This window comes from Pecten maximus, chromosome 8, assembly GCF_902652985.1.
Source record: "Pecten maximus chromosome 8, xPecMax1.1, whole genome shotgun sequence".
NCBI lineage: Eukaryota > Metazoa > Mollusca > Bivalvia > Pectinida > Pectinidae > Pecten > Pecten maximus.
This window is the reverse complement of record NC_047022.1, coordinates 25,754,400-25,771,805: the sequence shown is the minus strand read 5'-3', so window position 1 is coordinate 25,771,805 and position 17,406 is coordinate 25,754,400. Positions and strand designations below refer to the sequence as shown.

The window sequence follows — 17,406 nt, the reverse complement described above, 5'->3', positions numbered from 1 at the left end:
GAATTTTTAAGCACAAAATGTATTTCAAAGGAGAAAGTTTCACCCACAAAGCGAGGGGTAATAACGGTATATTTGGCAAGGTGTCACAAAAATTTAGATTCATAGCTCTAATTTGTAATTAATTAGGTTTTGTTTCCATTCTTCAGGCATAGACCTACGTACTAATGTGACTGCAGCCGCAACCGGAAGTGAAGTAATTGGTGACAGCGGTTTGGGCAAATTATCCAGGAAGATGGCACATTTTTGGCTACAATCCGAAAGTGACAATACGACCAAGGCATATTACTATAGTTTCAAGAGGTGGGGATCTGTTATCAAAGGACATGTCTTTAATCCCTTACCGGCACAGCCCATACACGTAGCGTTATATATCACGCATTTATAAGATAATAATTTTTCGTATCATTTCATTAACTCTGCTATTTTCGGGATCAAACGGGCTCACGAACTTAATAATTTTATCGATCCCACAAAAAATGCATTTATATCAAATCTTCAGGAGGCGGCCCGCAGAATTGCCAAAGTGTGTAAAAAAGATCCAGTGTGTAACGTAGGACAAGCGTTCGAGTTGGTTTTTGGAATTGAAGACAATAAAATAGATTATACAAAACAATATTTATTAACTATTATGTACAAAAGCAAATAGATATATTCATACAAACGCACATTCACACCCCTTGCACACTCTGACATTCAATTACGGTTAAAGTCACGGAGTCGTCGACACAGAACAGCACAATACCGGTATAAGTACACATTAAAGGCACAAGTTCTCCACTCAAGAAATAGAAACACATGAGTAACTGAACCGCAGTTCAGGTATATCCCTCGTATGTCACGCACCTCCCACAGGGATGACTCACTATGAGTCCCAACAATACTTTCCCGCAGGTAAAGTATGAGAGCTAGCTGGCTATAACGTCATACCGTCGACAGCGTTAGACGTCACCGCTTCATGATCTAGTGGCCGTAGTACGGACCACCATTCCTTATCATCCTTGGCTCTTTGACCCGTCTGTCTATCACATCAGACCTCCTGAGGCTGACCGGAGTTTTCTACCGGTCCTGATGCCGAAGTCGTGGTGATTGCCCGGTGTCCTGTTGTCCAAGGAACTTCACTCCGTCATGGAAAGCTTAAAAACACACAATGACACACGTGACAATTTCACACCAAACACTCATGCTAATTAACAACATATTTCCTAAAATGATATTCCAATAATATAATATTGTACTATATACCCTAAATACTTGCTATCATAAACCTAAATATGATTAAATATTAACATAAAACACTATTAGAATCACATGCCGGTCCATTCCTAACGCTACCACAATATACATTATGAATCATATATGGCCCGTATGGGCTTCCATACATTTGTACACAGGTAAAACTCACTGACCTATTTTACCTATAGATGGACATTCATACCAATATTTACGGACATATCAATACAACAACTGCAAATAACCTATAATAAACATCATAACATAACTATCACAACATAAACATTTATAAGCTATCAGATCAGCAACACCTATATAGACATATTATTACTAATCACCGCCACGCATGATTGGACCGTACACTAAGATATATACTAGAAATACATTTATCCGGAATACAAGACATTCTAAGATAGCAATTAGTGAAATAAATAGAAAGATATAACGTTAGTTACTCACCACAGTCTGTATTCCGTGCCTGTATCCATGATCAAAAGGATTCTGACTACAGGTGGTTACACTACAGCCATTACTCACGGCATAGCTTACCTGTAGTGACGCTAACCGACCTTTCGCACGTGCACTTCCGCTCTGACCGTACTTCCATTCGTGCCATACAAATACGCGCACACGATTACACACAAAACAAGGTAAAGACATACATATACAACCCTATACCCACATGCGATCGTGACAACATCCCCGGGTTCCGGAAAAAAGTGGATACACTTTTTCTCAACATCACGGAGCATGTTGCTACTATATCCTGCTCAAATAGTCCGCTCCCACATTATCCGAACCCTTTATGGCGCGTATTCGGAATCTATATGGCTGGAGTAACAACGCCCACCTCATAAGTCTCGCATTGGCTGTCTTCGACTTGTTCAGGTAGGACAATGGCTGGTGATCAGTCTCGAGTAGGAATTCTCTTCCGTATATGTACGACTCGAACTTCTGTATTCCCCATACGATCCCGAGGCACTCCTTCTCGATGACCGCGTAGTTCCGTTCCCTAGGAAGAAGCTTCCGACTGGCATACGCGATAGGCATCTTCTGTCCCTCCTCTTCCTGTAGCAGCACCGCCCCTAGTCCGGTGTCGGACGCATCAGTTCTTAGGATAAAATCCTGCTCCAAATTTGGCAGTTTCAGAACTGGCCTCGCCGTCAAAAGTTTCTTTAAAGTGGCATAGGCTCGCTCATGGCTTTCCAACCATTCCACTTTATTTGGTGCGCCCTTCTTCGTCAGGTCAGTAAGTGGTACTGCAATAGCGGCAAAGTTTGGAATAAATCGCCGATAGAAACCAGCCAACCCAAGAAATGATCTGACCTGTTTCTTGGTCTCCGGTCTCGGCGCGCTAGCGATCGCCTGCACTTTGTCGTCCTCCAGTTGAATTCTCCTTTCCCCGACCACATGTCCCAAACATGACAAACTCCCAAATGCTATAGAGCACTTTGTCGGTCTTGCAGTAAGTCCCGCGTTCCTCAACCGGGAAAATAACTCACTCAAAACGTCCATGTGTTTCTCCCAGGTGTCAGTGTATATGATGATATCATCAATGAAGTTATCCAGATGGTCCATTCCCCGAAGCAATTTCCTCATCAAACGACTGAAAGTCGCGGGCGCATTGACAAGTCCAAAGGGCATTACCCGAAACTGGAATAATCCCCGGGGTGTGGTGAAAGCCGTCATCTCCTTGGCGTCAGCTGATAATGGAACTTGCCAATAACCTTTGCTGAGGTCTAACTTGGAAAAATACCTGGCGTTTCCTAGACGGGCGAAAATGTCCTCTGTATTAGGCATTGGTTCAGCATCAAAAATAGTCACACGGTTGAGCCCACGGAAGTCTATGCAGAATCTGTTGGATCCATCTTTCTTCTTTACCATCACTACGGGTGAAGAATAAGGTGAAGTTGATGGTTCGATGACCCTCATCTCCAACATCTTTCCAACTTCTTCGTTGATGACCTCCTTTGTAGTGTAGGGCAAAGGATAAGACTTAACCCGTACTGGATCCGATGTAGTGGTATGGATCTCGTGTTCAATCAAGCTGGTGCTCCCAGGGACATCTGTCAGTACATCCTTGAACTCCTGGATGAGGCATTGCACATCTCTACTCTGGTCCTTTGTGAGATCTTGACACACAACAACATCATCTTGAGTTTCATTTCCCCGGTCACCTGGTAAAGCTTCTAAAATTCTGTCATGATTTATATCATCTCCTTGGTCACTCTCGTCCAACACAGCCGTCATTACGCAAGCTAGAAATCCTCCTAGGTCACTCCCATGCTTTGGTTCGACGTACTTCCTAAGCAGATTAATGTGAAGGACTTTTATCTTGCCTTCTCGGTTGACCCTATAATCGGTAGGTCCAACTTTCTCAACAACATCATAAGGCCCCCTCCACTGAAGTAGCAACTTGTTTGCCTTGGTCGGCAGCAGTACCAGTACCTTATCCCCCGGTTTCAAGTCTCGTTGCTTGGCCCGTTTGTTGAACTGCTTCCTCTGTCGTGTCCTCGCCTCTCGAAGATTGTCCATCGCAACCTCGCAGGTCTTCTCCAATTTCTCCCTTAAATCCATGACGTACTGATAGGTCGTTTTGACTTCATCATCAGGCAAATCCTTACTCCATAGCTCACGTAGGATCATCATGGGTCCCCGAACTGTTCGTCCATATAGCATCTCAAATGGGGAAAACCCTAGGCTCTCCTGGGGAACCTCTCTATATGCAAAGAGTAGGGCGTTGATGAAACGGTCCCAGTCCTTCGGCCTCTCAGTGCTCATGCGCCTCAACATTTGCTTCAAAGTGCCATTGAACTTCTCGACCAGCCCATTACACATTGGGTGGTAAGGCGTAGTTGTCAACTGCCTTATAGATAGAAGTCTGCTCACCTCCTTCATCAACTCTGAAGTAAATTGGGCACCCTGGTCCGTTAACATTTCAGCTGGGACACCTACTCGGCTGAATATGTCTACCAGAGCCTCCGCTACACGTTCTGTCTCAATTCCGCGAAGAGCGACTGCTTCCGGATATCTCGTAGCATAATCGACGACCGTAAGAATATAACGATTACCTTTATCAGTGGCAGGATCCAATGGTCCGACAATGTCCACAGCAACTCGCTTGAATGGGGTTTCGACGAGTGGCATACTTCCAAGTGGCGCCTTTGCAACTCTTCCTTTGGGAAAGGTCCTCTGACATGCATCGCATGACCTACAAAAGCGGGTGACGTCTGCCTGGACTCCCGGCCAATAAAATTCAGATAAAATCCTACTAGCTGTCCGTTTGGCTGCAAGATGTCCCGCCATGATAGACTCATGGGCCAGCTTCAAAACTGTCTGCCTAAACTTCTCTGGAACTACCAGTTGACGAAAGACCTTACCATTCGCTGTTCTCGGACTGTAGAACTTCCTGTACAAAATGCCCTTATGGTAATATATCTTCGAGTGTCCCCCTCCACCTCGTTCAAAAACTTCTGACTTCTCTGTCAGCTTCCTGAATTTTCCCAACGTAGCATCACTCTCCTGTTCCGCCTTCAGTTCATCTAAACTTCCAATGTCTCTAAGCATTTCCGGAACCTTCAGTGGTCTGTAATTCCCCTTCGTTTTCTTCTGTTGTCTGGTCTCAACTGCTTGTAGAGTAGTATCTTCCTCAGTCCAACTTTTATTAGGTTGGTCCGGGGGTTTGGCCCCAACGACGTTACCTACTATCAGGTCATATAACGGCGTATCGAGTACCCAGGCTTCTATAGTGCCTCTCAGGTACGGCGTATCCACCTCCAACTCTGCAATTGGCACATTCAGCTTCGAGCCATCAGCCAAAGTACAAGTCTTTGTGCGGTCTGTTATCTGTAAAGGTTCAACCAAACTTCGCCGAACAACAACACCACTGCACCCGGTGTCTCTCAATACCTTGACAAGGCGTACCCCGATACGTCCCGTTACTACCGGCATCTCTGTTGAATAGGGTATCTTCATGTCACACGACAAGCTAAGCTCCGTACCGTCATTACCTTGACCAGCTGGGCCTCTTTTCCTCCTCTTAGGTACATCTTTCTTCTTGTCTCTTCTGGTATATTGCAACTTGTTATCGCCAACGCTAGCTTCTGTAACGGACGCCACCTTGTTTCCAGACTTCTTGTTACGACAGTCGAAGGAGAGATGTCCAAGTTTTCCACAGGAATAGCATCGCTTCTCAGTCACAGGGGTGGAGCTCCTCCTTCCCGTCTCGGTAGTGCTACCTCCCCCTCCAGCAGCTGATTTCCCACTACCTGTCGTTTTCGCATTCTTTAATGAAAGGGAACTTGCCGGTGCTCCTCTGGCTTCCACATATTGATCAGCCAACTTCGCCATATCCTGTATCGACGATGGAGTCCTTTCCTTTAGAAACAAAGACAAATCCTGATTACATCCGCATATAAACTGGTCTCGTATCATCAGGTCCTTCAAGCTGTCATACGTTTTGGCAGTTCCTGTCATATCCATCCACCTGTCTAGATAACTTTCCAACCTCTTGGCAAACTGGGTAAAGGTCTCGCCTCCCTCTGGTCTACTGTTCCTAAAACTCTTCCGGAAACCTGCTTCTGTCTTCTGAAATCTTTGTAACAAGGCCTTCTTCAGATCCTCAAAGTTCAAGGCTTGGGACACAGGTAACCTTGAAAACACATCCAATGCTTTCCCCTTAAGCAAGGCACTTAAGTTAGTCCCCCATTGGTCTCTCTTCCACCTCTGAGCAGTGGCATACACCTCAAAACGCTGGATATACGCATCCATACTATCTTTCCCTTCTTCAAAAGCCGGTAGCTTTGGACCCTTAGGCGCAACTGTTGAGCTCCCATGAGTATAACTAGTGTCATCTGCAATACCTGCCTCGTGTAACTCTAACTTACGCTTGTGCTCTCTCTCGGCTCTTTCATCTGCCCTTGCCTCTCTCTCAGCCTCAAGTCTGGCATGCTCGGCCTCCATCTTAAATGCTCTTTCACCTTCTTTCTCCGCTTGTTCAGCTTCAATCTCCGCTTTCCGGAACTTCCGTTCCGCATCCCGTTCATCTCTAGCACGATCCTGTGTCTCCTTTAGAAACCTCCGTAGCTCCTCTCCAGTGTAGCCAAGTTCTTTACCTGCTGCAATAATCTCATTAAGAGTCGACATACTGTGAACAAATGCAAAGGAACAGCCAAGTAGACACCACACAATCAACATAGAGTACTTACCCTTTTCCGAGACTAACATCCCATTCCAAGACCGCCGTCTCCAAATGTTACTCACCTGGTGTATAATCCCTTCCTCTATATAGTGGTTCTATTTCCAAAATATAACAACGAAGTAAAGGGAATAGGAAGAATGTCTAGCTCCCAGGAAATGCCTATCTAGCGAATTCCTTTTCTATTATTTACAAGTACCTAGTGAAATATTGCTTTAAAACCAAAACCCACACGTTGGCTTATCCCACCGCTGCCACCAATTTTGTAACGTAGGACAAGCGTTCGAGTTGGTTTTTGGAATTGAAGACAATAAAATAGATTATACAAAACAATATTTATTAACTATTATGTACAAAAGCAAATAGATATATTCATACAAACGCACATTCACACCCCTTGCACACTCTGACATTCAATTACGGTTAAAGTCACGGAGTCGTCGACACAGAACAGCACAATACCGGTATAAGTACACATTAAAGGCACAAGTTCTCCACTCAAGAAATAGAAACACATGAGTAACTGAACCGCAGTTCAGGTATATCCCTCGTATGTCACGCACCTCCCACAGGGATGACTCACTATGAGTCCCAACAATACTTTCCCGCAGGTAAAGTATGAGAGCTAGCTGGCTATAACGTCATACCGTCGACAGCGTTAGACGTCACCGCTTCATGATCTAGTGGCCGTAGTACGGACCACCATTCCTTATCATCCTTGGCTCTTTGACCCGTCTGTCTATCACATCAGACCTCCTGAGGCTGACCGGAGTTTTCTACCGGTCCTGATGCCGAAGTCGTGGTGATTGCCCGGTGTCCTGTTGTCCAAGGAACTTCACTCCGTCATGGAAAGCTTAAAAACACACAATGACACACGTGACAATTTCACACCAAACACTCATGCTAATTAACAACATATTTCCTAAAATGATATTCCAATAATATAATATTGTACTATATACCCTAAATACTTGCTATCATAAACCTAAATATGATTAAATATTAACATAAAACACTATTAGAATCACATGCCGGTCCATTCCTAACGCTACCACAATATACATTATGAATCATATATGGCCCGTATGGGCTTCCATACATTTGTACACAGGTAAAACTCACTGACCTATTTTACCTATAGATGGACATTCATACCAATATTTACGGACATATCAATACAACAACTGCAAATAACCTATAATAAACATCATAACATAACTATCACAACATAAACATTTATAAGCTATCAGATCAGCAACACCTATATAGACATATTATTACTAATCACCGCCACGCATGATTGGACCGTACACTAAGATATATACTAGAAATACATTTATCCGGAATACAAGACATTCTAAGATAGCAATTAGTGAAATAAATAGAAAGATATAACGTTAGTTACTCACCACAGTCTGTATTCCGTGCCTGTATCCATGATCAAAAGGATTCTGACTACAGGTGGTTACACCACAGCCATTACTCACGGCATAGCTTACCTGTAGTGACGCTAACCGACCTTTCGCACGTGCACTTCCGCTCTGACCGTACTTCCATTCGTGCCATACAAATACGCGCACACGATTACACACAAAACAAGGTAAAGACATACATATACAACCCTATACCCACATGCGATCGTGACAACATCCCCGGGTTCCGGAAAAAAGTGGATACACTTTTTCTCAACATCACGGAGCATGTTGCTACTATATCCTGCTCAAATAGTCCGCTCCCACATTATCCGAACCCTTTATGGCGCGTATTCGGAATCTATATGGCTGGAGTAACAACGCCCACCTCATAAGTCTCGCATTGGCTGTCTTCGACTTGTTCAGGTAGGACAATGGCTGGTGATCAGTCTCGAGTAGGAATTCTCTTCCGTATATGTACGACTCGAACTTCTGTATTCCCCATACGAACATTAAGGCTCAGTTGAGCGTAGGTAGACGTGTAGTCAGCGTTCGTTTTCTGGCGTCCATCGTTCGACAGTTAATTTCCACCTACGCGGTATTAGGGGACAACGTGCGATTTCATACGCGCAGTATGTATAGATGTGTTTTGGAAGGAGCGTCTTGGAATTCAGCGGTAGTAGTAACTAAGCAGGCTGAAAATGAGATCGATTTTTGGCGGGAAAACATTCAAAAAAAATGAACGAATGAGGTTCAAACATTGGTCATTTGACAGGCACGACGTTCGATGTTGCGTTGTTCACTGATGCTTCATCTGAAGGTTACGGCGGCTATTTAGCTACCAGTGACGATGTCCATATCGGTACCCAGGATATGCTTGGGGCATTGAGTTACATAGAAAAACACGCTAGTTCCACTTGGAGAGAATTAGAAGCAGTTAATAGAGTTGTCAAACACAATTTACCCTTATTGACAGGTAAGTCAGTAGAACAAAACACAATTTACCCTTATTGACAGGTAAGTCAGTAGAACTGAACACTGATAACAAAAATGTACAGATCATTCTCTCAATAGGCAGTCGAAAAGAGCAGCTACACGAAATCGCCAGCGATATCGTAAGTACATTGTACATGCCATTTGGCAGCTATACACATGCGCCCTAAGTGGATTCCTAGAGCGGAAAACGGAGTGATTGCGATGATTGGGGTGTTCAGACATGGGTCTTTAGAAAGTTGTCATGTCTATTTGGTGAATTCACTGTTGATTGTTTTGCATGCGATTGCAACAGAAAGTGCGAAAAATTTTATTCAAGATTTTGGTGTGCAGGGACCTCAGGAATAAACGCATTTGACTTTAAATGGAATTCAGAATTCAGCTGATTAGTTCGACCACCAAGTTTGATAGCTAAGACTATTCAGAAAACAGAATATGAAAAGGCAAAAGGGGTATTAATAATTCCGGAATGGAAATCTGCGGCATATTGGCCAAAAGTAGAACAGTGTGTTAGTAGTGGAATTTTTAAGCACAAAATGTATTTCAAAGGAGAAAGTTTCACCCACAAAGCGAGGGGTAATAACGGTATATTTGGCAAGGTGTCAAAAAAATTTAGATTAATAGCTCTAATTTGTAATTAATTAGGTTTTGTTTCCATTCTTCAGACATAGACCTACGTACTAATGTGACTGCAGCCGCAACCGGAAGTGAAGTAATTGGTGACAGCGGTTTGGGCAAATTATCCAGGAAGATGGCACATTTTTGGCTACAATCCGAAAGTGACAATACGACCAAGGCATATTACTATATTACTATTACTATTCAAGAGGTGGGGATCTGTTATCAAAGGACATGTCTTTAATCCCTTACCGGCACAGCCCATACACGTAGCGTTATATATCACGCATTTATAAGATAATAATTTTTCGTATCATTTCATTAACTCTGCTATTTTCGGGATCAAACGGGCTCACGAACTTAATAATTTTATCGATCCCACAAAAAATGCATTTATATCAAATCTTCAGGAGGCGGCCCGCAGAATTGCCAGGCCCAAAGTGTGTAAAAAAGATCCAGTGAACGTAGAAATGCTTGTTAGATTGTGCGAGATGTTCAAAGATTCAGACGATCTAGTTGTTATCAAAGATTTGTGTATGATACTGCTGAGTTTTGCAGGTTTTTTGAGATATGACGAAGTAAGTGCATTGTGCAGTGTCGATATAAAAGTTCGCGATAGTCATTTATTGTTGTATATTGAAAAAACAAAACCGATCAATATAGGAACGATAATGAAGTTCTCATAAGCAAAGGACATACTATATAGCCTGTCCTTATCAGATGTTTCAGAAACATATGGAGCTATCCAGCATTACTCTCGATAATGAGTTATATATTTTCCGTCCAATTTTCAGATCAAAAGACATTTGCAAATTGGTTTATAAAAACAAACGATTAAGTTACACGAGAGCCAGGGAAACGATTATTACCAGACTACGTCTGGTCGGACCAAACCTTAATCTTGGTTTACACTCTCTGAGATCAGGCGGCGCTAGCGCGGCGGCTAACTCTAGCGTGAACGAGAGATGTTGGAAGAGACACGGACGCTGGAAGAGCGAGGGTAGTAAGGACGGTTATGTGGTGGACACGGTAGAAAAAAGGTTAGATGTGTCCAGATCCTTAGAGCTGTAAGCGTTTACCATTTGGTCCCAGCTTCGCATGTCCGGAACACCCAATTGTTGCGTTGTCCCAAAACGAAACTACTAGACAACTATTAGTGATATCCATTGCTTAGTTTCAGTAAAGAAGTTGTTTATATCAATTTAGCCAAATTGACCCATTTTGGCCCCACCACTCAGGCCCCAGGGGGTCAGAATGACCATATGTACAATTTTGAATTCCCACCCATAACAATGCTACCAGGCAAATATGAGTGATATCCATTGATTAGTTCTAGAGAAGAAGTTGTTTACATCAATGATTAATTTAGCGAAATTGGCCCCTTCTGGACCCCTACCCAATAATGATGCTACATGTACCCGACAAATATGAGCAATATCCATTGCTCAGATCCAGAGAAGTCGTTTATATCAATAAAGCCAAATTGACTCTTTTTGGCCCGCTCCTCAGCCCCCAGGGAGGGGGGGGGGGGGGGGGGGGGGGGGGGGGGGGGTCAGCCCCACCACTTGTAATAATGATGCTCCCATTCAAATTTTGTTAAATTCATATCAGCGGTTATGAAGAAGAAACCAATTGTTGACGGACGTACGGACGCCGGACGCCACGGTATGGCATAGGCTCACCTTGGTCCTTCGAACCAGGTGAGCCCATAAATGCGGAAAGTTATTTTTATACACTGATGTCGCAAGGATTTCCCAGGTCAAGCGCCCAGTCCAACGGTCATTTTAATGTTAGGAGAGGGTGGATGTGTGTATAACTAGAATTTTAGGTTATTTGGGAGTATATAGCTGTGATCCATTCCATTATCTGCTATATCTTTCTAAACAAAGGACACAAGAAACAGCTTGTTTTGTAGGGACATGATTATATTGCCCATGGTCAATGTCACTGTAGAATTATTCTACATGTAGGGATGTGTTAATACTTACCTGATTTACTTCTACTGCTAGTTGTCGGGATGGCTGTCGTTTTTCGGTCAGGCCCCCCTGAAGTACACGACCTATCTAAGGTGCCTTGAGACATTCGGAATGATATGTAGGCCTCTATATCATTTAACGTAGGTGGTTTATTCATCTTTGGTAAATCACGTTTAGTCACCAGGGATGCAGCACCATCTACGTTTGAGTCAAGCCGAGTGTGTCTCCTTCCGTCCAGATTGGAATTGTAGTATATTTTAGTTGGTATAATATCCGTTGGTGGCGGGAACGCTTCATTTCCGATCCACTCAGCCTATTAAACATCCAGGAAATAAACACATAGTCAATGTGTGTCTGCTTAAATCTATATGGGCATTGAAGTTTCAACTAGCAGAAGCAAATTGCTTGCATTAAGTTCGAATAATTCCGTGCTTATTTTAGAATCTTGTGTCAAAGATAATGTGCTGTTTGTTTGTTTCCTTGTATTAGTTTTTGTTTTGTTTTGTTTTTTCAATAATAATTGTCATCATTTTTGTGTCATGTGTTTGACTGTACTACCCAGCCCACCTTAGATGCCACACCCAGGTCCGTACCAGGGAGCTGCCCCGCCCTGAAAACTACCGAAGAAAAAGACATGCCTCATCAGAGGGGGATACAGGTACTACCGTCGAGCGCACTCGACCTCCTATTGCCTGAACGTAGCACATGGTATCGATAAGTATAGGAGACGACGCCGTTTGGTTTTGTTTGTAGCGTTTAAATCAACAGTTATTATATTTTAAAGGACTGTCTCCTCTGTGTGCGAGCGATATGCGTGTGGCGAGAGCGTGTGTTTTGGGAGGCTACGGTATGCTTGTGCTTGTCTCCTTGTTATAGTGCTACATCACTGAATCATACTGCCGAAGACATCCAGCAGAACACACCACCCGGTCACATACTGCCGCAGACACCTAGCAGGACACACAATCGACGACGGGCGAAGCAGTTGTCCCACTGCAAAAATGCTGAGTTTAACCTACCAGTTTTATAGACTCTTGTAAGTCTCGAACAGGAGACAGAATATATAGCCTTCCTCGCAGGGACGAACGCTAAACTAAAGGCCAAAAGTGAGGTATTGTCAAGGGAGGTGTAAAGAAATAGAAAGATGTTTAGAAAGAGGAGAAAAGGTCAGACCCAAAATTAAGTCGTCTCCAACGAACAGCATGTATAATGTGTGCAGGGCTGTGTATAGGCGACGATCTATGACGTAATTGGGCGCTATGTTGATGTTCGTCAAGACGAGACTTTGTACTGTGTGTAAGTGGGTTGTGAATTAATCACAGAGATGCATGTTTACTTATTAAAGGAAGACATAGCTTAACGTATGTAAATGCAAAGGTAACAATTAAACGATTGTTGCATTGTATTTATTGTCACTAAACATGCAATCTGTGTGACTGATAAATATGCATGGCGCCCATACTGATACCGTAGTTTTCTTGTGTGAAAAATATTGTTGGTATCACATCAGCAGTTCCCGAACTTAGTTTGTTACATTGAATCGCGACAGGACGGACATGGTTAACACTATTCCAAATACTATTTATTAGTTGAACCATAATTAATGAGACGAAGTAGTGAAGCGAAACTGGAATCGAAGTCCCTAGAATATACGAATAACAGATATAACTATACGATAACCATCACAATCGAACGCACCTAAACAATCACACATTTGTTGCGTATCTGTCTCACAAGAAAATAAAAGGTAAAATACTATATAGCTTATCATAAATATGCTATACATGTACATTACTCAAATACATCGATCAATAGGAAGAAAATAGACAATAGATATGAAACAATTAATCTACTAATTTGGAATAAATAAATACATAATAATCTTTATAAATAGTTTATATCAGCATCGATGCATTAGAAATATAATTCCTTAAACTATTTAAACTATCTAAACTATCTAAACTATCTAAACTCACCCCGTGTATGGCACGAAGGACAAACTCCTTGAAAAAATGGTGTAATCAATATGACGACTGCCTAGTTCAAATCCCAAATAAGAAGTAAGAAAGGAAAGAAAGATTAGGCATGAAAATGAAGAAATAATTAGACAGCGCATGTCATGGGTCAAGCGGTCAGTCATTGCCCATACACACTTATACATAACAATAGTATACCTATTCGGGGCCAACTACTACAACATTACATACAAACGAAACGAAAGTATACGCGGTTACGGAAAACGCAAATAACCGCCACACAAATAATAAAACACATAAATACATTATCTGATAGGGTGCCACAACTATACAGTATTTTAAATAAATTTTTTTATAACTATCAATATTAAGAGTACGTAAAATTATAATTATAAATCTTCAAAATCACAATTCATCTCCAAGACTGAGTAATGCGTACTGTGTAAATGCAAAACCCATTCAGTGACAATAATTAAATATACACTGTAGGTCTTGTTTGCAGCGGCTTAATGATAAATCACCTGATCACTACATGTACTGATGTGTCTACCTGACAAAAATAGCCTGAGTGACGTCTTGCTGATTTAGTAGATCTTGAACGAAAGCATTTCAAACTTATATATTTTTTAACGACGAATAGGGTTTAGACGAAAATTTCTATAAACAAACAATCCTCAAATAAACTCCAGCCTCAGCTAAAGAAAGTTATAACAGGCTAATACAGTACACATTCACCTACATTGTAACTAGAGTAGTACCTGATTCTCAGCCACTCACGTAGCATAGGTAAACCTGGTACTTGCGTGTATATACAGTGTACTTATACGCATCAAATTCTATCAAAACGGAAGTTTTAGTTCAATATACATATTTAAAGCATGTGAACAGGTCATGCGCCTGTATTTGCCACGTCACTGGATACCAACAGTGTTGTTTACAGTCCAATGCTGTAACCAATACATTATAATTAGTGTGTGAATACTTATAAATTCCATTAAATCCCACAACTTACCACCAGGTCGGCAAGTTTTCTTCGATACTCTCGACATTTTTTTGACATTTGGCAGTTCTCTCAGCTTGAGAAACGAACCTTCCAACAGGATCATTCATTCGTACTTTCGGTTTTGATTTCCGGATACTTATGTAACTAAGTGTTGCAAAATAGGAAACGAATGCACAAAATATCCGGAAAAAAGTCGATTTAATCAAAACATTTGATTTAAACATATTTTATTTGTATCAATATATACAAGAGGATTGGGCACAAGTTTTCAAACTTATATGAAGCCCTTTCCCAATTATCATGATTTTTTACAATTTTTATACAAGATGACATGACATTTGAAATATTAACAATTATATTTGGAGAGAGAGAGAGAGAGAGAGAGAGAGAGAGAGAGAGAGAGAGAGAGAGAGAGAGAGAGAGAGGTATTACGATTCGAATTTATTCAAATATTCAATTGATAAATTTAGTTTAATTATTTACTAAGCAAACAAAACAAATCCGATTTCGATAGCAGAAGATTAAACTATTCGCTGCACAAAAACACACTGCTATTTCTAATGTTCGTTATATCCTGTTCCATGGTAAGCTTTCTCCGTTCGATCCATTGCCTTCTGGAAAAAAATATTCGTTTCTCTTGCGCTATCGGAATCGGAAGAGACTTTATAAATACATTTTCTTTCTTTTTTTAACTGTCAATATATATATGTATGTATAATATTTCACAATATTGATTAAGAAAAGAGAAAACGGGGAATTAAAATCTTCTTGAGTCTTGAATGTATTTCTGAGTGATTTGGCTTATCATAAAATTATCTTCAATGGATAAATCATTGTTTCCATATAACAACAGTTGCAGGTCTAGTGGCATGAAATTGTTTAGATTTCGAAACAATTCGATTCTCTGTTCAAAGTAATTTTGACAAATAAAGAAGTAGTGGTATGCATCCTCAATAGGATGTCCACACTGACAATGGCGATAATCAATAAGATGCGATTGAAAAAGGTCATTTTTTAGAATACTACATTTGTTTCTTAATCTCGCATGCAATATATTAGATTTTCTATTTCCAACTGAGTAATGGGTAGGTACATGTGTTTTATTTGAGATAGATTTTTTAAATACTGAATATGAGATACTATGTCTAATCTCTAGATCAAGTTGATTCCAAAGTCGAATAGTAGATGGGAAAAACGATTTGTTTGTTAGTTGAAGTCTGAAGTTCGATAGAGAGTAATTATTTGCATCACGTAGGTTATAATGTGAGTTTTCAGATACCAAGGGAGGTAATAAAGTGGATAAGTAACTAGGAGTGAGTTGGTTAGTAATTTTATAGAATAGTTGTAGTTTTCTTCTAGAACGACGATTTACAAGAGGTTCTAATCCACTTTCAGAGTATAATGAGAGCCTGCTAGCAAAGGAAGGTAATCCGGTAATTATTCTTGCAATTTCTAAATTTAATTTTTCCAAATTATCTGCATCACTGAGAGAACATCCATCCCAAACCTCGCAACAATATTCAAATAAAGGCAGAATATATGACTTGTAAATTTTATACAGAGTTTGCCTATTTAAAATATATTTGAGCTTTCTGAGAATACTTACTTGTTTAGATACATTTTTGCATATGCTTTCAATGTGTCGAGACCATTTACAGTTTACATCTAATGTTACGCCTAGGTGTTTGTGGTGATCAACAAATTCTACATCTATATTGTTAAATCTAATGTCTATAACATGTTCATGTTCATTATTTGAAATTAGTAAGGCTTCCGTTTTCAGAGGGTTAAATTTCACCAACCAGGTTTCTGCCCAATTTTGAATTTTTGCTAAGTCATTATTTATTTTAATTTCAATTTCAAATGGTGATCGACCAGAACATAATAAAGAGGTATCATCAGCAAATAATTTTGAAAGACTATCGAGATTATCAGATATGTCGTTTATGTAAAGAATAAAAAGTAGTGGGCCCAATACAGATCCTTGTGGCACGCCAGCATTAGTAGTCCTAACGGAAGATTTACTGTTTCCTACAAAAACATGCTGTTTTCTGTTACTTACATAATTTTTTAACCAAATTAGAAGTTTCCCATTAATTCCATAATTCGCTAACTTTACATACAGTCCCTTATGCCACACACGATCGAACGCTTTGGAGATATCACAGAATACTAGACAGGTTGGTTGATTTTTTTCCAAATTTTCACATAAGGTATGGTAAATTTCTATCATTTGATGGACGGTAGAATGACCAGATTGGAAACCAGATTGGTATTTATAAATAAGTGAGTTTTCAAGCAAATAGTTATTCAAATATTTAACTACTAAACGTTCAAAAACTTTACCGATAGTGCTGAGTAATGAAATAGGCCTATAATTAGAAGAAACGTGTTTATCCCCTTTTTTGAATAATGGCATAACTATTGCTAATTTCCAGTGTTCCGGGAAAATACCAGTATCAAGAGAGTGTCTAAATATTAATGATAATGGGTAGGCTATAGAAAATGCTGTATTTTTTAACATATTGTGGCTTATTCCGTCGTGACCTAGAGCTTTGTAAAGAGATAAAGATTTAAGTATGTCGGTAATGTCGCTGAGTTGAAAATGTATGTCTGATATCGTAGCGTCAGTCCTTAGTTCACCCTCTGGCTCGTCAATGTCTGTATCGCCAATGGTAGAAATGGAAACAAAGTAATCATTAAGTATATTGGCTTTATCGACGTCTGTCATTACAAGATTTCCGTTTGTATGTACAAGCGGTGGTATAATATTAGCAGTGTCAGAAGTTTTTATTAATCTCCGAACAATTTTCCAAAAATTTCGTGGATTTGAAGAAGAATAACGATCTAGAATACCATTTATATCCGCATAGAAAAGTTCTTAGTATGTTTTTTAAGATTGTTGACATGGTTACGTTGTTTCCGAAAATTCGTCAATTTTTTTACAGAGCGATTTGATTTAAAAACTTTTAAAAGTCTGTCTCTTTTCCTAATTTCTCGG

The 17,406-nt window shown here is 40.6% G+C and overlaps 1 protein-coding gene and 1 long non-coding RNA gene across 2 annotated transcripts; both read right to left on the bottom strand.

The window, feature by feature from the left end:
* Window positions 1-596: 596 nt before the first annotated feature.
* Window positions 597-1,871, bottom strand: LOC117333216. The gene is made up of 2 exons (XR_004533850.1): window positions 1,690-1,871; window positions 597-1,133 (listed from the first exon to the last, which is right to left on the bottom strand). It is a non-coding gene; the product is annotated as an uncharacterized LOC117333216 (long non-coding RNA).
* A 118-nt stretch (window positions 1,872-1,989) lies between these two features.
* On the bottom strand, window positions 1,990-6,375 carry LOC117332233. Its single transcript, XM_033891118.1, has one exon. The coding sequence runs from the start codon at window positions 6,373-6,375 to the stop codon at window positions 1,990-1,992; it is 4,386 nt and encodes a 1,461-aa protein (XP_033747009.1).
* Between the last annotated feature and the right edge of the window lie 11,031 nt (window positions 6,376-17,406).